Genomic DNA, 21185 nt, shown 5'->3' with positions numbered 1-21185 from the left:
AAGTCCCTCTACTGTCATAATGTAAGAAAAGCAGAAAGGAATCTGCTATGGACTACTAAGATTTCTTCTTAAATTACATGATACCATCTGTAGAATTCTGATTTCAGTTGTTGTTCAGTCGCTAAGTTGTGTTCTGTTTTTTGTGACCCCGTGGACTGTGACACACCAGACTCCTCTGTCTTCCAGTATCTCCCGGAGTTTGCTCAAATTCATGTCCATTAAGTCGGGGATGCTATCAAATCATCTCATCCTCCGTCTTCCCCTTCTCCTTTTGTCTTCAATCTTTCCCAGCATCAGGGTCTTTTCCAATGAGTCAGCTCTTTGCATCAGCTGGCTAAAGTACTGGAGCTTCAACCTCAGTCCTTCCACTGAATATTCAGGATTGATTTCCTTTAGGATTGACTGGTTTGATTTCAGTTAGTGGGTGGTTTCTATGTGAACTTAGAATTAGCCTTGATTTACAATCAGAATAAGTTTTACATTCTATTCCCTAGATCTTTTCTGAATATGTCTTTGATTTGTTTATGAACTTTTTTCCCCCTAAAAATAAGTGCTTATTAGCATTAGTTATTTGCTCCTCTATCACATACATGGAGATGGGGTGATGGTCTGGCAGGTAGGACTTGAGACTCTCTAGAGGGAGAAAGACTCAGTTAGAGGGGTAGGTACTCCAGGTGATATTCAGTACTGGAAAAGAGCGTTGATTTATTCCTCGAAATTGCTGAATTGCAGTTTCACTCTGGACTCCAAAGCATCAGGACATCTCAAAAATATTTTTCTTTTTTCTCCTGCAGGGAGAACGTTTCCTACTCATCCTTACTTTTCAGCACAGCTTGGGGCAGGGCAGCTGTCGCTCTTTAATCTCTTGAAAGCCTACTCATTACTGGACAAAGAAGTGGGTTACTGTCAGGGGATCAGCTTTGTGGCTGGAGTCTTGCTTCTGCACATGAGTGAAGAGCAAGCCTTTGAAATGCTGAAATTCCTCATGTATGACCTGGGCTTCCGCAAGCAGTACCGACCTGACATGATGTCGCTGCAGGTGAGTGGTGGGTCTTCACAAGAAACGGGTAAAAATCTTAGTGGAGCCCTCTTCTGATTTATAGTGAAAATTTAAAGAAATTTGGGCCCATTGTCTTGGAACTTGGATAAATGCAGAGGCATGTTTTAGTTCATGGTTTTACTGTGGGATTTGCGATTTTGCTAAACCGGTAAGTGTATGACACCCATATGCAGAGTAACTTTTCCATAGTTTCTGAAGCAGATAAATAAGCCATTCGAGTGTGTCCTCAAGTCCCTATTTCTTAAGTCTACCAGTTGCCTGGAGAAAGTATCATCTTTGCTCACTTTCCCTCATCTTATCAGTTGAAAAGAATCATAGATATTTTATTTAAAATCTAAAATTATAATGCCTTATTCTTTTACTTTGAGTGCATCATTGGCAAATATCTATATTGTGTTTCTTCTCAAACTTTCTATCTCCCCCCCACCCCGCCTTATCTTAATAGTAGACAGGCCTTTATAGAGGAAAACGTGTTCAGCGTCGGTGGCGCTTTTTCAGTCTGCTTTTCTTATGTTCTGAAGAAGAACATTAAGATTTTTCAGTTAAGTACTGTATTCACTGCCATTATTATATTTCAAACTTTCTGTTTATACATTTCTCCTCTCTAGTTTAAACTTCACTTTCCTTAACATGCTGTTTTCTAACAAAAAGTTCAAATTTTCACTGTAGATACGATATCTTAAACAACCACTACCTTGCAATTTAAAGCTTTCAGACATAAAAATATAAGGGAAGGCTTTAAAGAGAAAAATGTGTCAGGGTTCTCCTCCCGTGAAATGAGGTAGACATGATGCCGAGTTCGTCATAATATTATGCTTTAGATAAGAACTAAAATATTTTAAAATATAAAATATTTTTATAATTACAAAAATATACTTTTAAATATACTTTGTACTGGTTCCCAGTGATCAGTATTTGCATGTAGTATTTCAATCTTACCAATCCTTGTGCAAAATGATACTTTATTTTCACTCTATGAATGTTATGGTAAGTGGCGTTTTCTTGAGAGGATGAGTGGAGAGGGAGTGCTCCATTTTTTATTATTAATACTTCTTCAAGATGGAATTTTTGGCGGGGAGATAAGGCTTTGCTCTCAATGTTGGGTTTCAGCTGTGAGTTCTTATGAAGGGTGTACAGAAATCCTGATTTCAGGGTAGAGAAATCAAATACAGTGATTCATGAAAGTGAATGTCTCTCAGTTGTGTCCAACTCTGCGACCCCATGGACTTACACAGTCCATGGAATTCTCCAGGCCAGGATACTGGAGTTGGTAGCCTTTCCCTTTTCCAGGGGACCTTCCCAACCCAGGGATCGAACCCAGGTTTCCCACATTGCAGGTGGACTCTTTATCATCTGACAGTTGATTCCTAGTTGATGACTATTCGTAGGTCTATAAACATTCTGCAAGTGAAATAGTAATAAATATGGAAGGTTTTATTTTTTACTTTATTTCTAAACAGTTTATTGTGCCATATATAGGAAGCATTTGGTACCCTTGTATTTTCAGAAGTAACAGTTTGGAATCTGCCATTAAAATTTCAAAGAAAGGTGTCACATGGTCTTGATTCATAAATTAAAAGGGTAGATACAGATATCACTTTAAAAATGCAACCTTTTTCCAATTTGAAGAAATTCCTCATCAATTTGGCATTATAAAAATTCATATACACTGGATTTATATGTTGATTTAATATGACCCACAATTACCAAGAAATATTTCCTGTCCATAGTTATGAAAATGAAGATGTTTAAGAATCTGTGGGGACAGTGTTCTTAGAGGCCATGAGACTGGGAATCTTAACTGGAAAATAGAGCCTTTTGATCTGTAAAGTGAGATGCAACACTTTTCTACTTTCTAGAACAGAAAGTGTTTCTTTTTCAATCAACATGATATTCAGAACTGGAAGTGGCAACAGGCTTAGGATCACTTGATAGGATTTCTGATTACCTGCATGGTGTGAGCTTGGGCACTGCAGTTCAGTTCAGTTCAGTCACTCAGTCATGTCTGACTCTTTGCAACCCCATGGACTGCAGTACGCCAGGCTTCCCTGTCCATCACCAACTCCCGGAGCTTACTCAAACTCATGTCCACTGAGTCGGTGATACTATCCAACCATCTCATCCTCTGTTGTCCCCTTTTCTTCCTGCCTTCAATCATTCCCAACATCAGGGTCTTTTCCAATGAGTCAGTTCTTCACATTCAGGTGGCCAAGGTTTTGGAGTTTCAGCTTCAGCACCAATCCTTCCAATGAATATTCAGGACTGATTTCCTTTATGATGGACTGGTTGGATCTCCTTGCAGTCCAAGGGACTCTCAAGAATGTTCTCCAACACCACAGTTCAAAAGCATCAATTCTTCGCTGTTCAGCTTTCTTTATAGTCCAACTCTCACGTCCATACATGACTACTGGAAAAACCAAAGCTTTGACTAGACAGACCTTTGTTGGCAAAGGAATGTCTCTGCTTTTTAATATGCTGTCTAGGTTGGTCATAACTTTTCTTCCAAGGAGCAAGCGTCTTTTAATTTCATGGCTGCAATCACCATCTGCAGTGATTTTAGAGTCCCCCAAAATAAAGTCTCTCACTGGTTCCATTGTTTCCCCATCTATTTTCCATGAAATGATGGGACCAGATACCATGATCTTAGTTTTCTGAATGTTGAGTTTTAAGCCAACTTTTTCACTCTCTTTCACTTTCATAAAGAGGCTCTTTAGTTCTTCACTTTCTGCCATAAGATTGGTGTCATCTGCATATCTGAGGTTATTGATATTTCTCCTGGCAGTCTTGATTCCAGCTTGTGCTTCATTCAGTCCAGCATTTCTCATGATGTACTCTGCATATAAGTTAAATAAGCAGAGTGACAATATACAGCCTGGATGTACTCCTTTCCCGATTTGGAACCAGTCTGTTGTTCAATGTCCAGTTCTAACTGTTGCTTCTTGACCTGCATACAGATTTCTCAGGAGGCAGGTCAGGTGGTCTGGTAGTCCCATCTCTTGAAGAATTTTCCAGTTTGTTGTGATCCACATAGTCAAAGGCTTTGGCATAGTCAATAAAGCAGAAGGAGAGGTTTTTCTGGAACTCTAGTTTTTTCAGTGATCCAACGGATGTTGGCAGTTTGATCTCTGGTTCCTGCCTTTTCTAAATCCAGCTTGAACATCTGGAAGTTCATGGTTCACATACTGTTGAAGCCTGGCATGGAGAATTTTGAGAATTATTTTGCTCGCATGTGAGATGAGTGCAATTGTGTGGTAGTTTGAGCATTCTTTGGCATTGCCTTTCTTTGGGATTGGAATGAAAACTGACCTTTTCCAGTCCTGTGGCCACTGCTGCGTTTTCCAAATTTGCTGGCATATTAAGGGCAGCACTTTCACAGTATCATCTTTTAGGATTTGAAATAGCTCAATTGGAATTCCATCACCTCCAGTAACTTTGTTCATAGTGTTGCTTCCTAAGGCCCACTTGACCTCTCATTCCAGGATGTCTGGCTCTAGGTGAGTGATCACACCATTGTGATTATCTGGGTCATGAAGATCTTTTTTGTATATTTCTTCTGCGTATTCTTGTCACCTCTTCTTAATGTCTTCTGCTTCTGTCATACCATTTCTGTCCTTTATTGAGCCCATCTTTGCATGAAGTGTTCCCTTGGTATCTCTAATTTTCTTGAGATCTCTGGTCTTTCCCATTGTATTGTTTTCTTCTATTTCTTTGCGTTTATCACTGAGGAAGTCTTTCTTATCTCTCCTTGCTATTCTTTGAAACTCTGCATTCAAATGCATATATCTTTCCTTCTCTCCAGCAGGCACTCATTTTATCTGTAAAACAAGGAGGTTCAGGGCTCTTTTAACTATGGACAGCCCATCATATTTGTGTCTGCTGTTTTCTATGTTAAGTGTAAAGCATCTTTTTATTTGAAGTCTTTGGTCTCTGCTTTTTCTCCCCCACTCTCTGCATCTCCCTTCCTCCAGTTCTGTCTCTTCCATTGGAAGATTTTCATGTTATCTCTAAGGTAGAATTGAAAAATTATGTATTATTAGCAAATGGCATCTTGTTATGAAAGTTTCCTTGGAAGGAAGACTGAGTTATATTTTATTTGTCAAAAGAAATTTAATGTAAATATACCTTCATGGAAGAAATGTTCTTAACCCCCAGTTTAGAATGTAGGGAAAAAATAAGGTTCTACCAAAAAAAAAAAAATATATATATATATATATATATATATATATATATTGCTTCTGTGTTAAGACAGTGGATGAACAAGGACAGAATGTTTTTGATGATAGGCTTTCTTTTTATTCTGCTAATTAGATGTCTTTGATTTTTGTACTACCAACAACAGCAATACTTAGAGCCCAGTATGTCTAGTTTCTAAACTGTAAGTGGCCTAATGGAAATAAATATATGATGTTTTTTCAACATGACTTAATGAGATTATAATCTCATTTTTTAAAACCTCTTTGCTTGACTGCTGCTAAACGTCTTATTTTATATTTATGACTGCCAGTGGCTCTTTAATTCTTTCCTTTTACAGCTTGTGTGGATCCTTAGTTTCCACAGATAGAGATCAAACATTTGCTATATTTATGTATAGTACTTTGATTTTTTAGTTTTGTGCTCTGAAAAACAGTTGAATTCATAATATAGTTGGTTATTTTTAGCCATTTTTATACTACTTAAGAATGATATTTTGATGCTATCTAGAGAAGGAAGTTCTGCTAGATTTAGGAAAATGTTGAATGTATTTCACACCAAGAAGTTAAGCTGATATAACTGATCAAGGACTCATGACTCAATCTGTTACTGTGTAGATAAAAATTTAAATTAAAGCACAAATCATGGATTTGTTTATTATTTGCTACTGCTTTACTTTTAACTACCCACATGTAAGACTTTAAAAGTTACTATAAGCTGTCTTTATAATATTTTTTTAAATATGAGTAATCAGCTCAGTAGCTAAATGAAATAATTTCTTTCAGTACTATAAACATTCAGACTGCACTTTTTGCTTGAATCTCCTTTGTCAAGAGAAAATATGCTGCTGGAATATCTTAGATATTAGAAATCACAGTTCAGGTTTCTGGCTCCTTTACCTTCTAAGCCTGACAGTGTCCTAGCGCGCAGATTGCCTGGTGGGTTCTGTCGTAAATCCAATGCTGGCCCCAGCAAAGACAGACAGGGTCTTGCTTTTGAACCAGATGTGGTCGATTCTTTTGAATGGAAGCTTTTCTGGAACTGGTCTGAAATTAGAATGGCCCTTCCATGAGAGTCCTGAGCCAGGACGGTTCTGACTAAATTCCAAAAGCCATACCTTCCTACAGGAAGAATAATTACCATTTCCATGTATACATGGCTATACCAAAACACACGTGATAGAGAAATGTGCTCTCTAGTCATAGATGGACTTACAGTGACTTGCTGTATGATCTCAGTTAAATGAACTTGGATCTGTCAACTTTAACATAATAATAAAACAATATTGCTTTTGTTTCTCTAATATACATGAATTAGTTCTTAAATATTAGAGTAATGACATTAAACAGTATTTGTTTTATGTGTACTCAGATAAGTGCATAATATGTTATTTTTCTTTTCCAAATTAACTTTAGATTCAAATGTACCAGCTGTCCAGGCTCCTTCATGATTATCACAGAGATCTCTACAATCATCTTGAAGAAAATGAAATCAGCCCCAGTCTTTATGCTGCCCCCTGGTTCCTCACGTTGTTTGCCTCTCAATTTCCATTAGGATTTGTAGCCAGAGTGTTTGGTAAGAGATACCAATGATCAGTTGGAACAGTGTTATCTCTTCCAAGGGGTATACTTCTAGCCATAAGGTGCTTCAATTGTTTTATCTAGCATTGTATCACAGAATCACAAATTGCTAATGGAATTTAATAAATATGCCTGGCTCCATTCTGAGAGTAATTTGAAACCATCTTCGTCTTAAATTGAAACGCAAAGGGAAAGAAGAAGTGCTGAGCTCCTGTATTTGAGTAAACTATAATGGAATTCTTATTTTCATTTATACCTAAAAAAGTCACAGTATAATTTTTAAAAAATATGAACTAAGGATTTCTACTGTATAATTTTTTTCATATTTTTATACACATCTTTCCTATCTCTTTTGTTTTTCCTTCCCCATTGTCCTCTTCAACCTGGATTCAAAACACAGAGAAACAACATGTTCTCTGACTGGGTTAATGGAAGCACCTCTTTCAATGTTGTTTTTAATGGCACTTGTTAATGTGACTTTTTATTGTTAACAAGGTAATTGGAATTCCTGTTTTATTGCTTTAAGTGCCCTCCTGTCATGCCAGTACAGAGGTGATGCCCATCTCTAACACTGGGTGCACAGCTGGTTGGACCCAGGGCAAGTTGTTGAGATGCTGTTTTGCTCCACAGTGTAGCAAAAAGAGAGTGTGACACAGCTTATGTTACCTTATGAGGCTTTTACATCTATCATACCTCTTTAGTTAGCTTTGTCTAAATCTGTTATTTAAAAAGCAAACCATCTTTTTAAAAAACGACTCTTTAGCAGAGGTTTATTCTAATGTTAAGAGCTTGATGACCTCAGAAGAGGCTTCCAGTTTTTATGTTCCACTCATCTATCTGGCACCTGTAGTGCAAATAGACAGTATTTATATCTATGCTTTTGCTAAATTTGAGCTTTTGGTCAAATTGGAAGTATTGGCCTGATTGTAGGTCATTACCAGGATTGAAAAACATGAACTAAAATAGAATAAAGAGAATACATCAGTTACAGGGAAAAAAATGTTATTTGGAGAAACTTCAAATTTGAAGATATATCCTCCTCCAGGGGATTTTCCCAACTCAAGGATTGAACCCAGGTCTCCTGAATTGTGGCCAGATTCTTTACCATCTGAGCCACCAGGGAAGCCCAAAGATATATTAATACATGTAATATGTATATATATATCACCAGATTACAGTGTACTGTGTCCTTCTTACTAGGGGCTGTGGTTTTAAAAATTAGACACTGCATTAGTGCTGATACAATTTGTAGGCTAAGTGCAGCAAAAGAGTAAAACAAGGATGCCCAGAATCAAATATTTACCAAATATCCATTTTTATATTGAGCATACACGATTGCTTTTTCTCCAGGGAAGTTTTCTTTGGAGCTTGGGTTTCTATTTATAGGTCTTCTATAAATCCTTTCATTTATATATTTTCTTATCAGGAAATAGCTTATCAAATCTAAAATGATATTTAGGGTATCTCTCTCTGACTTACCCTAGGAAGCTTGATATCTGAATTCAGGAAACATATTTCCCCAGTCATCTGTTTTTTGCTAAGAGAATATGAATGATGCTGTCAGCTCTACAATAGCCACACCATTCTTAGAATTGAGTGAAGAACAGAAACTGTCAGCAAAGGGAAAGATGTGTGAACAAGAAGAATGACCATGTTTGAAGTGATTGTTTTATGGTTCCCTCATTTTTAACAACCCCCTCTTGTTTATTACTGACTACAGAATGGCATGGATTAAGAGGAATGCTCATACAAAAGTATTTAGTACTTTTCAAAACTATTGGTTTACATTTGTTTGGAGCAAAGTTCAGAGTCAGGGTGAAACTCTGGTGGCTCAAACGTAAAGCGTTTGCCTGCAATGCAGGAGACCCCGGTTTGATCCCTGGGTTAGGCAGATCCCCTGGAGAAGGTCGTGGCAACCCACTCCAGTACTCTTGCCTGGGAAAATCCCAAGGACAGAGGAGCCTGGTAGGCTACGGTCCATGGGATCGCAAAGAGTTGGACAGGACAGAGCACCTTCACTTTCACTTTCAGAGTTAGGGTAGCCTTTCTTTTTCTCTTCTGATTTAGGTTATACCCTGATTTTGATTTTTCTTTTAAAGTTTTTTTTTTCCTTAAAGTTTTTTCTCTAGTACAGGTTTCATTACATATTAACTGGTTCTTGTAGTTTTTTATTATGGTAATGAGAGTTTAATCCTAAGCTATTGATTATGTTGATTTGTTTTTGTATTCTCCTCATGAAGAAAATCTAAATGTAAGTCTCCATTAAATTTGCAACTGCTGCTGCTGCACTAAAAATTATAAATATGTGGACAAACAAATATATAATTTATCTTTTTCTTTTTACCCTGACCTTATCTGAGGTTCCTAAATAAGTAAAAAGAATAGTTAAACAACTGTTTATTTGTTTTGGTCATATTATTATTTATTTCAAATCTAGGTTATTTTGACCAGTTTTATTTTGCAAAATATTCTGTGGTTCTGTTGCAGTAATTAAAACAACCACCATACACACACACATACACACACACACACACACAAAACCATGCAAAAAACCCCATTAACACACAGAGGTCACGTTTTACAATAGTAGAGGCATAATTTTGATCATGAAAATTATATATCTTTTTTTTTTCAGATATTATTTTTCTTCAGGGAACTGAAGTTATATTTAAGGTTGCCCTAAGCCTGTTGAGCAACCAAGAGACACTCATAATGGAATGTGAAAACTTTGAAAATATTGTTGAATTCCTTAAAATCACTCTCCCCGATATGAATTCATCTGAAATGGAAAAAATAATCACCCAGGTATGATTTAATTGGTAATAATAAGGTATAAGATTATATAGCAGTTTCTCTACTAATTATATTATTAAATGTTTTAGCATAAACCTGTGTTTTGCTTGACCATTTTTAAATTTGATCAGATACATTTTATCTAGAAATGAAACTATTGTTTAATTTCTCCTTGTGACATTGTGTGGCTGTGCCCAGGCAAGGTGTTCAGTCCTTGCCTGTGATGATTCATGAGTTTTTCCATTTAGATCGGTGATAAGACTGAAGATAGAACTAAGAGAGTTAGGAAGACCTGATAAATGAATAAGCTGAGACGCACTTAGCTTTGTAATATCGTTGTGTGTATTGGTCACTTAGTTGTGTCTGACTCTTTATGACTCCATGGACTGCAGCCCACTAGGCTTCTCTATCCGTGGGGTTTCCCAGGTAAGAGTACTGGAGTGAGTTGCCATTCCCTTCTCCAGGGGATCTTCCCCACACAGGGATCGAACCTGAGTCTCCTTCATTGGCAGGCAGATCCTTTGCCGTCTGAACCACCAATTCTGTTTTAAAATATATGAGGAGTACACATGACAGGAATGAAGACTGGAATCAGACAGTTTTGGATTCCCCATCAGCTTCCAGATCTTTTATTAGTTGTCTGTCTTGTACACATCACTCTAATGTTCTCCCCTGCAAAATGGGACAGTTCTGACCCAAGAGGTTTTGTGAGGCTTAAATGAGACTTGCTTTATTAGTCAGGGTCCCTTGCAGGAAACACAATCTACCTCCAGCAGCTCAAGGGAGGGTATGATTTACAGGAGTGCGGGCAAGGTTAAGGGAACAAGATACGATGTCCAGGTGCTTAGGAACCAGTGACAGAGGGAACTGTTCATATCCCTGGTGCTGCATCTGGAGAAGGAGGATATGACAGTGCTGCCAGGCCCAGTGAGTGCCGAAGTCTGGAGGCAGGCTCTCTGGAGGTTGCTGTGCTCTTGGTGAGCAAGACAGGGAAGGAGCAGGGAAGAAGTTACCAACCTATTTCTTCTGCCCCTTTTGATCTCCTGATGACCTTTGCCATTGGCTGTACCCAACCAGAAGTCATGAGAAATGCTGGGCTGGATGAAGCACAAGCTGGAATCAAGATTACTGGGAGAAATATCAATAACCTCAGATATGCAGATGACACAACCCTTATGACAGAAAGTAAAGAGGAACTAAAGGGCCTCTTGATGAGGATGAAAGAGGAGAGTGAAAAAATTGGCTTAAAGCTCAACATTCAGAAAACTAAGATCATGGCATCTGGTCCCATCACTTCATGGAAGATAGATGGGGAAACAGTGGAAACAGTGACAGACTTTATTTTGGGAGGCTCCAAAATCACTGTAGATGGTGACTGCAGCCATGAAATTAAAAGACGCTTGCTCCTTGGAAGAAAACTTATGACCAACCTAGACAGCATATTAAAAAGCAGAGACATTCCTTTGCCAACAAAGGTCCATATAGTCAAAGCCATGGTTTTTCCAATAGTCATGTATGGATGTGAGAGTTGGACTATAAAGAAAGCTGAGTGCCAATGAATTGATGCTTTTGAACTGTGGTTTGGAGAAGACTCTTGAGAGTCCCGTTGACTGCAAGGAGATCCAACCAGTCCATCATAAAGGAAATCAGTCCTGAATATTCATTGGAAGGACTGATGCTGAAGCTGAAACTCCAAAACTTTGGCCAACTGATGTGAAGGACTGACTCACTGGAAAGACCCTGATGCTGAGACGGATTGAAGGCAGGAGGAGAAGGGGACGACAGAGGATTCAATGGTTGGATGGCATCACCAACTCAATGGACATGAGTTTGAGTAAGCTCCGGGAGTTGCTGATGGACAGGGAGGCCTGGTGTGCTGCAGTCCATGGGGTCACAAAAAGTCAGACATAACTGAGCAACTGAACTGCACTGAACTGAACCAGAAATCAGCAGGAAGAAAAGTGTGGGGAATGCAGGTCAGAGGGGTCTGCCTCCTAGGGTACCGAGAATGGATGAGGGCAGAGAATGGAAGCAAACGGAGGGTAATCAGTATATCGTGTACCTAGTCCCTGATTCTTCATAGGGACCAGGTAAGTGGTAGTTATATTCTGTTGTTCAGATGACATGAATATACTTAAGACCAGATTTGTAAATAAAGCAATCATGCCTTATGAGTACTGATAAAATTTACCACTTTCCAAGAGGCCCTTGGGATAGCAGATAAAAGACAGAGTTTAGAGCAAGAGAAAGGGAGTCTGAGATCTTGTGCTAGTGTTCAGCTATCTACTAGCTGTGTGACTTCGGGCAAGTGAGGGCAACCTCTCTGAGTCCCAGCTTCCTTCTCTACAGAATGGAAATAACATTGTTTTTAGGGGTAAACATAACCAACTCAGTTGAAGAATTTTGTATCATTCTATACAAGTCTATCACAAGAACTCATTTTATAGCATGTAAAACTTTCTTTCTACCACATGTGTGGAATTGAAACAAGCAGATTATTCTGTAAATACCTGTGAATATTTTTTGTTTGTTAAGATGCTCTGGAAATAGAAAAATATAAATTTTATTTACATATTCACTTATTCCCCATTTCTTCAGAAATATCTTTTGGGACTGGCAAGTAGTCAGAGATTGTGGTTTTGGAGAGAGATGAAGTTTGATTTGAAATTAGATCACCTTTCTTTTCTAAGATTAATGCGGGGATTGCCTAGCTTTGGAGATTATTACTGTGGTTATTTGATAGAAGTTATAGGCTGGTAGATTTGGACTTGATATTAAAGATAACTTTCTAGCCAGTAGAATTGATTAACTATGGAATAATAGTTTGGCCAGCTGATGTGAAGAGCTGATTCATTGGAAAAGACCCTGATGCTGGGAAAGATTGAAGGCCAAAGGAGGAAGGGGCAGCAGAGGATGAGATAGTTAAATAGCATCACCAACTCAATGGACATGAATTTGAGCAAAATCTGGGAGATAGTAAAGGACAGGGGCACCTAGCATACTGCAAAGAGTAGGTTTCAAAGAGTAGGACACAACTTAGCAATTGAACAAAAATGAACTGTTAATATTAAAGGAGACTTTGATGAGTTTTATTTACTGTAAAAATGCAAATAATGTAGAACAGCACAAAGAAGAAAGTGAAGTTACAAATCTCAATAGCTTGAGATTTAAAACATCTTAAACATCCTCTTAAAATCTCTAATTATACTGTACATGCTGTTGTATAATGATTTTTTATTAAAATAGTTGTAGAGTATCAGACATTTTTGCATGCCAATAAATATATTCATGCTCTCATTTTTAATGGTTGTATAGTAGTCCAGTGTGTTCATACTCACTGGGTAGGGGGAAAAAAGATGCTTATTTAAAAAGAATAACCATATTGTCACAAAATACCATTTCAATTCTAAGATTTGAGTATCTCTAATAGTAGTAGTGCAAGTAAGTCAGTGAGATTTTTTGTGGTTTCTTCTCTCCCAAGAGTGTTAGTGTGGATACCAATGCTTAAATGGCAGCTCACCTTCTCTTGCAAGTTTAGACTAAGGAGGAGTTACTTGTTCTCTAACTTTGAAGCAAACTGTCTTCCTAATGGGTGACAATACGGGAGAGCAGAGGCAGCTGCAATTAAACAGCTCTATATAGTGCCCAGTTCCCAAGTGGCTCGGTGCTACAGAATCCACCTGCCAATGCAGGAGACGTGGGTTTGATCCCTGGGTCAGGAACATCCCCTGGAGAAGGAAATGGCAACCCGCTCCAGTACTGCTGCCTGGAAAATCCCATGGACAGAGGAACCTGGCAGGCTACAGTTCATAGTGTCACAGAGTTGGACATGACTGAGAGATTGAATACGTATGTACAGGTTCCAGGGTGTGCAATTTTAAAGATTCTCTCTCTGGTAGGATATGTTAGTGAATTCTAAGAGACTTGCATGGATTAGAAAATGGATGAAAATATTTAGTACAAGCCCTTTCTACCTCCTTGACAAATAATTAGAAGGGCTTTTGATCTTATTATTATAGAAATACCCTATGCAGTTTTTGGAGAAGGCAATGGCAACCCACTCCAGTACTCTTGCCTGGAAAATCCCATGGATGGAGGAGCCTGGTAGGCTGCAGTCCATGGGGTCGCTGAGAGTCGGACACAACTGAGCGACTTCACTTTCACTTTTCACTTTTATGCATTGGAGAAGGAAATGGCAACCCATTCCAGTGTTCTTGCCTGGAGAATCCCAGGGATGGTGGAGCCTGGTGGGCTGCCGTCTATGGGGTCGCACAGAGTCGGACACGACTGAAGCACCTTAGCAGCAGCAGCAGTATGCAGTTTTGCTTATTAACCAGCAGAGATGATCTCCAACTTGTATAAGAGTTACTCAGTTACTCATGTTTATCTGGTAGGCTACACTTTGGGAGACCATTCCTAGATTATGTATATTTTGGTTGCAAAATATCTTTGGACATTAACTTTCTCTAGTGTCTTGGCCTCCTCCTGAGAATGTGTCAATTGTATAGAAATGATCTGTTTGTCTTTATTTGATAGTCACATTTGTTACAATTCCCTTTGTTTGGTATGTCACGCTGTTCCTCATTAAGAAGTATTGGGAAATGCACCTTAGATACACAGATGTATCTTTGTGTACATCCTGAAAGTCAGACTGACCCCTGTTTTCACTGCAGGTTTTTGAGATGGATATTTCTAAACAGTTACATGCCTATGAGGTGGAGTATCACGTGCTACAGGATGAACTCCAAGAATCTTCCTATGCTTGCGAGGACAGTGAGCCCATAGAGAAGCTGGAGAGGGCCAACAGCCAACTGAAAAGACAAAACATGGACCTTCTAGAAAAATTACAGGTAAAGAGATAGTGATTTGACCATAAAAGCTGTTGAGTGCCTCCTCTCCTTCATAGAACCATCCCAGGAAGGATAGAGCTGTGGTATAGATTGAGCCATTGCTGACTGTTGACCTGTGTATCAGATTGTGTCCAAGTGCCCTGGGGGCTGCAAATGCACATGCTGATGTAAGTGTCAGTTGGGAGAGAAAATCTCCTCTCACAAAATAATTAAATGGCAGTTCAGAGCAGAATCTGATTCAAAACTTACTGGGTATTGCACGTGTTTGGTTTAAGTTCAGGTTGGGAGGGATTGACTAGAGGAAACTGGGAAAGCTCTGGGTGTCTTGCGGCTTGAGCTGGACTCTAGAGGCTTGGTGGGAATAAGAGAGGAGTGTTGAAAGCTGGATGATATGGCAGAACTTAGAGGAAACATATCCATTTAAGATTTACATTGGGGAGAAGTGGGGTAAACATGATGGAGGCAGATTTATAAATAACTTTCAAGGTTAAGAAGAAGAACACAGCTTTAATCACGTTGAGAGAGAAATCTCAAAAATTTTGAACCATACTTTAGGGAGATCAATCTGGAAAAACCTTGACGAGGACAGATTAGAATGGGGAGAGAAGGTAGGGAGACCAGCTAGCAATTATTTGTAGAAATCTGATTGGGGAAGATGAGACCTGTCTAGACTAAAACTCACAGAAATGGAAAGGAGAAAATTGAATGAAAACAGGTAACATGTAATCCTTGCCATGAAGGAATTTGCAGCTTATAGCTTTAATGTGGTGATCTCCAAAGAAGATTTAGCCAGGGCCCAGGCTTGATTGCTCAAGAGCTTTTGTGTAGCAGAGTTTTATTAAAGTGAAAAAGGGACAGAGAAAGCTTCTGACATGGACATCAGAAGGGGGACTGAGAATGCCCCCCTTATTAGTCTCAGCAAGAGTTATATACTTTTTCAATTGATTATTATAGTAAATCAAAAGAATGTCTCAAGGTTCTAAAGGTCTTACCAGACCCACTCCCACAATTTACATTTTAAGATAACAGGATTGGAGCTAACAATAGAAAGAAAGGTCTTACCAGACCCACTCCCATAATATACATCTTAAAATAACAAGATTAGTCAGAAGGCTCTTGTTAAGGAGAAACATGTCTTTGAGCAAGATACATTGTTATATTGACTAAGACAAAGCAATGTAGAAAAAAAAGGTCTCTGCTTTTCTCCTCTTGAGAACCTCAGACCCCTTTCTCCTTCCCTAAGGCCTTGGACCCCTTCTTCCTCAAGGGCCCTGGATTCCTTATCAACCTACCTAAGGATGGGCTCTCTCATAGTTATTTCATAATACAAATTATGTATTTATTTATCAGTGCACTCTTACAAATGCCATAAGTGATTTAGTGTAAAGTAATATTGCACATCTGTAACCTATATTAAGTGTGCTGTGTATCCAAGCCTCAAGGAATGGGGTTTCCGTGATCAGAGGAGGGGGAGGGGAGAAAGTAAAGCTTCCAGGGAGCCGAGGGCTTGGGGGTAGGGAGTGTGGGGAGAGGGATTCTGAGTTAGAACTTAAGTACCCAATGGCTCCTTGGTTTCTGCTTACCTATCACTTCGTCAACACACGTCTCCAAACTAGGGAACACTAAAACCCTGCTTTGATGTGTGGTAACTCCTCTGAAGGATAGCTGGGAGAGTAATAGCTTAGATATGAGGGGTTCCTAGAGTAATTGCTCCCCAAGAAGAAACACTGGCCTCCTTCATTTCATCTATATTAGCTCTGGCCCATACAACATTTTATGCCTTTTTCTATTCAAAACAATGCCAAAATGTTGTGTTAGTGCATTGCTAAAGATCATTTTTTTAAACAAGATCTGCAAATTCATCCATACCATTTTTCTACATTCCACGTATAAGCGATATTATGTGATACTTGTGTTTTCTCTTTCGAACTGACTTCACTCTGTATGACAGTCTCGAGGTCCATCCACATCTCTGCAAATGGTACTATTTAGTTACTTTTCATGGCCCTGTGTACAGGTGCCACATCTTTACCCATTCCTCTGCTGATGGACATCTGGGTTGCTTCCGTGTTCTGGCTATTCCGAATAGTGCTGCAATGAACATTGGGCTGTATGTATCTTTGAATTATGGTTTTCGCTGGATATATGCCCAGGAGTCGGATTGATGGATCATATGGAGGCTCTATTTTTCAGTGTTTTAAGGAACCTGTATACTGTTTTCCATAATGCCTGTGCCAATTTACATTCCCATCAACAGTGTGGGAGGGTTCCATTTTCTCCACATCCTCTCCAGCATTTATTTAGCAAATTATGTCTTTGTTTGAGGTGTTAATTATATGAAAGTGAAAGTTGCTCAGTTGTGTCTGACTCTGCGACCCCATGGACTGTAGCCTGACAGGCTCCTCTGTCCATAGAATTCCCTAGGCAAGAATACTGCAGTGGGTAACCTGTCCCTTCTCCAGGGGATCTTCCAGACCCAGGAATTGAACCAGAGTCTCCTGCATTGCAGGCGGATTCTTTACCAGCTTAGCTGCCAGGGAAGCCCTCCAGCACTTATTGTTTGTAGATTTTGTGTGTGTGTGTGTGTGTGTTATGTGTGTGTGTGATGGATGCCAAGGTGGAGGAGGAGGAGGGGGATGAACTGGGAGATTGGGATTGACATGTATACATTATGGGTACTGTGTACAAAATAGATAAGTAATGAGAACCTACTGTATAGCACAGGGAACTCTACTCAGTGCTCTGTGGTGACCTAAATGGGAAGGAAATCTAAAAAAGAGGGGATATATGTATATGTGTAACTGATTCACTTTACAGCAGAAACTTACATAACATTGTAAAGCAACTATACTCCAATAAAAATTTTTTAAAAAGAGACAACAGTGTCTGTTTTCAGAAAGAAAAATAAACAGGCTATTGTCCTTTATTACTAGGATGTTTCAGTGATGATTAGTTGAACATTTCTTTATTTAGGGAAAGTGGGTTTGCACCTACTTTATGTTATAATGATTTTTATTAATGGTTACAAATTTTTTCATTCACAGTTCAATGCTGTCATCACCTCTGGGTTCCCAAGTTATATGGGCACATCCAACGCCTGTAAAAACTGATAAGATCCCATGTATGTGTTGAGCAAACCCTGTATTTCCTTTCAGAGGGCAAAAAAACCTCTTTTAACACCTTAGGGCAGTGTCAGGAATCTCCTGTTTTTCCCTGTCAGATCCCAGTCACTCTTGGAGAAGGCCTGTGTGTGGAGTGAGTACCCTCACTACTGAGGGATGATGATTTAATATTGCATTTTTGGTGTATTCAGTGAAATGAGATGTATTTTGTTAGAACTCTAGTTATATTTTTGAGAACCATAAAAAATCGCCATGTCGTGGACGGTTTCAGAGTATTTGCTTCCTATACTATTGTACTAAGTAATATGATATGATTAGCTAATATATGTAAGTTCTGACTGCTGCTGTGATGATGAACCAAAACCTTCAGATTGTTGATTTGGCGGATTTTGTGTGTTTTTGTTTTTGCTCCAAACAGATAGCTCATGCTAAAATTCAGACCTTGGAGTCCAACCTGGAAAATCTTTTAACCAGAGAGACCAAAATGAAGTCTTTGATCCGGACCCTGGAACAGGAGAAGACGGCTTATCAGAAGGCAGTGGAGCAGATCTGGAAGCTGCTGCCTGCAGATATTCTAGCCAACTGCGAACCACTGCTGAGAGACTTAAACTGCAACCCTAACAACAAAGCCAAGACAGGAAACAAGCCGTGAAGACCTGCCACCTCAGCAGGACGTGACCATTCAAGGATGCTACAGTCTGGAGGAGTCTGCATGCTGCTGGCCCAGTGCTGGACACCAGAGCTGACAATCACTGAATTGGTTGTGAGCCCGTCGGAGCCAGTGGCCCTTGCTCTCCTCAGAGCGTGCCACTTCTAAACCATTGTACATATGTAGACTGTTTTTTGCTGTCCTTGTTGACTATGTACATATATATAAAATGGACATAAAGAGTTGATGCTTTCAGATAAAAGTAGATGCATATTTAGAGCAATTTTTTAAAAAAAGAAATCAAAACTTCATGAAATCCACACCAAAGGGAAGTTAAAGTGAAGTTCCCCTTGGACACGTGTGACATCAGTTTGTCTTTGCAGTGAAACAAAGCTAGAACATCTTTGTATATTGAAATATACTTGAAAAAAATGAATGTATTTTTTTCTCCAAAGAATGGCATGTTTCACTCAGTGGTGGAGAGGTGGAAACATTTGTGTAACTTTATGTGCATCTGTCTTAAAATCTACTGACATTATATATATATGAGGAAAATGACTGATTGCCAGTAAAGCTCCTCTGAGTTTTTCAGGAAAGTAGGGGCCTTCCCCTGCTGCCTGCTTTGTGCCAATGAGCATGTCGCATCTACATGCATTTTGAGTCTGGTCAGGCATTACTTTAGTTGTGTGTAAGGAGGAAACAAGACAGTGGCTGAGTCTGCCCATCCAGCTCAAGGTGAAAGAGAACATTACTAATTTTCTAGTAAATTAGACCAGCGTTTTGTTAAACTAAACATATCAGTCCTTAAAAATTAATTTAGGACCTAAATTATCTAGCCCTGGAGAAGGAAATGGCAACCCACTCCAGTATTCTTGCCTGCAAAATCTCATGGACTGAGGAGCCTGGCCGACCTCAGTCCATGGGGTCACAAAGAGTTGGACATGGCTGAGCGACTGAGCATACATAAATTGTCTCGATTACCTTTCTACCTTTTTATTGAAATTTCTCCTGAATGAACTACTTGGTGCCATAGTTAGTGACAAGGATTTGCCATTTCCCACTAAAATGTGGGAACTCTTGTCTTAGTTCTCTCTACCTTAAATGGAGGGTAAGGAAATGCAATTATGATTGGTTTTCTAAAAATGAGATACTATGTTGAGATATTTTTTTTGTCAATTGACAGGTCTGATAAGATTGTAATCATCCTCCCCTTTTCACATGAGTGTTTATGAGAACTGTGGAGTGTTTAAAACAAACTTGAAATCTATGGGAAGGGAAGGAGAAAGCCTTTCTAAAACCTACAGTTCTGCATTTGGACTCCTGACTTTCTCAGTCTACAGAGAGATTATAACAAGACATTCATGCATGCTGGGTGAATGGAAGGAAAGCAATTTTTAACTTACACATGGAATTTCTCCATTTCAGAGATGATTCTATGACAGTGCCTCGGAAAGTGGATGTGGCAATTTTGCCTTTCCAAACAATATTTTTCATCACTGCTTTTTGCAGTACTTGTATTATCACAGATGGATTATCTGGGATAATTTTCTTCAAAGGGAGTTTGTTATACACAAGCTACAGAGTAGAAAAGTAAAGCTCTAAAGGTTTCAGAAACATTTGATGAATGGATAAGCATCTGAACACCCCCTCCCACCCCCCGACCACCCAGTTACTCAGTGGAATGTAGTGACTCAGTGCCGTGTAGTAAATGTAATGTTACAATCAGCACGCCCTCTCATCCAGGCAGTTTCTCAGAAGAAAATGAAGTCTTACTAGTAAAGTTAATGTAATTTCTAGATTCTAGAAAATGCTGACCTAATCAGTTGGGGCCACCGACCATTTTGTTGCTTGGATTTCCCTCAGATTTCTCTATTTGTAGGAGAGGTATTTTCTTACAAGGAATATGATAAATATCATCTGATTACTGTCTGGTGATGAAAATTATCTGGTGTGTATGAAACACAGGTGGTAGCCAGGGAGCCTTCAAGTTGGGAAAAGAAACTTTTTCTTTCAGTTGTTTGGTTTAAATTTTATTCTGGATCTTCACAGTCAATGTTATCAGTTGTATTCTGGTGTTCAGGGCTTGCCTTGGATACAATGTTTCTTTTGAAAATGAATTTTCTTTTTATTTTGTGATCTTTTAAATGTTGCATCAATTATGCTTCATGCATTGTTACATCTTCATTTGGTTAATGTAATGTCTAGTTCATTTCCAATAAATACATTGCTGCCTGTTTCCTTGGCTTATTGGTTTTGCCTTTTTAATAAGAGAGAAGACCTTGGTTAGAGTCCTTTACAAAATCTGCATGGGTTGGATTGTTGCTACTTAAAATTTGTTCACTGATAATTCTTTGAATGAGACAACAAAAGATAATTTTTAGAAACATTTATGAAAGTACATTCAGTTCAGTTCAGTCGCTCAGTTGTGTCCGACTCTTTCGGACCCCATGGACTGCGGCACACCAGGCCTCCCTGTCCATCACCAACTCCTGGAGTTTACTCAAACTCATGTCCATCGAGTAGGTAACACCATCCAGCCATCTCATCCTCTGTTGTCCCCTTCTCCTCCTACCTTCAATCTTTCTCAGCATCAGGGTCTTTTCCAATGAGTCAGTTCTTCACATCAGGTGGCCAAAGTATTGGAGTTTCAGCTTCAACATTAGTCCTTCCAATGAATATTCAGCACTGATTTTTTTTAGAATTGACTGGTTTGATCTCCTTGCAGTCCAAGGGACTATCAAGAGTCTTCTCCAACACCACAGTTCAAAAGCATCAATTCTTTGGTGCTCATCTTTCTTTATAGTCCAACTCTCACATCCATACATGACTATTGGAAAAACCATAGCTTTGACTAGACAGACCTTTGTTGGTAAAGTAATGTCTTTACCAATGCTGTCTAGTTGGTTATAGCTTTTCTTCCAATGAGCAAGCGTCTTTTAA

At 39.0% G+C, this 21185-nt stretch overlaps 1 protein-coding gene across 6 annotated transcripts in view; it reads left to right on the top strand.

The window, feature by feature from the left end:
* Positions 1-20481, top strand: part of TBC1D4 (TBC1 domain family member 4) — a 210120-nt gene extending 189639 nt beyond the window's left edge. For all 6 annotated transcript variants that reach the window (XM_061435093.1, XM_061435092.1, XM_061435094.1 and 3 more), the window contains 5 exons: positions 795-1039; positions 6667-6826; positions 9467-9636; positions 14298-14474; positions 18015-20481. In XM_061435093.1, the coding sequence (XP_061291077.1) occupies positions 795-1039; positions 6667-6826; positions 9467-9636; positions 14298-14474; positions 18015-18248 (986 nt within the window). In that variant the 3' untranslated portion in view covers positions 18249-20481. The remainder of the gene's footprint in view (positions 1-794; positions 1040-6666; positions 6827-9466; positions 9637-14297; positions 14475-18014) is intronic.
* The last annotated feature ends 704 nt before the right edge of the window (positions 20482-21185 follow it).

Source organism: Bos javanicus, chromosome 12 (genome assembly GCF_032452875.1).
Source record: "Bos javanicus breed banteng chromosome 12, ARS-OSU_banteng_1.0, whole genome shotgun sequence".
Taxonomy (NCBI): Eukaryota; Metazoa; Chordata; class Mammalia; order Artiodactyla; family Bovidae; genus Bos; species Bos javanicus.
The sequence above is the reverse complement of the archived record's forward strand: the minus strand, read 5'-3'. Positions and strand labels throughout refer to the sequence as shown.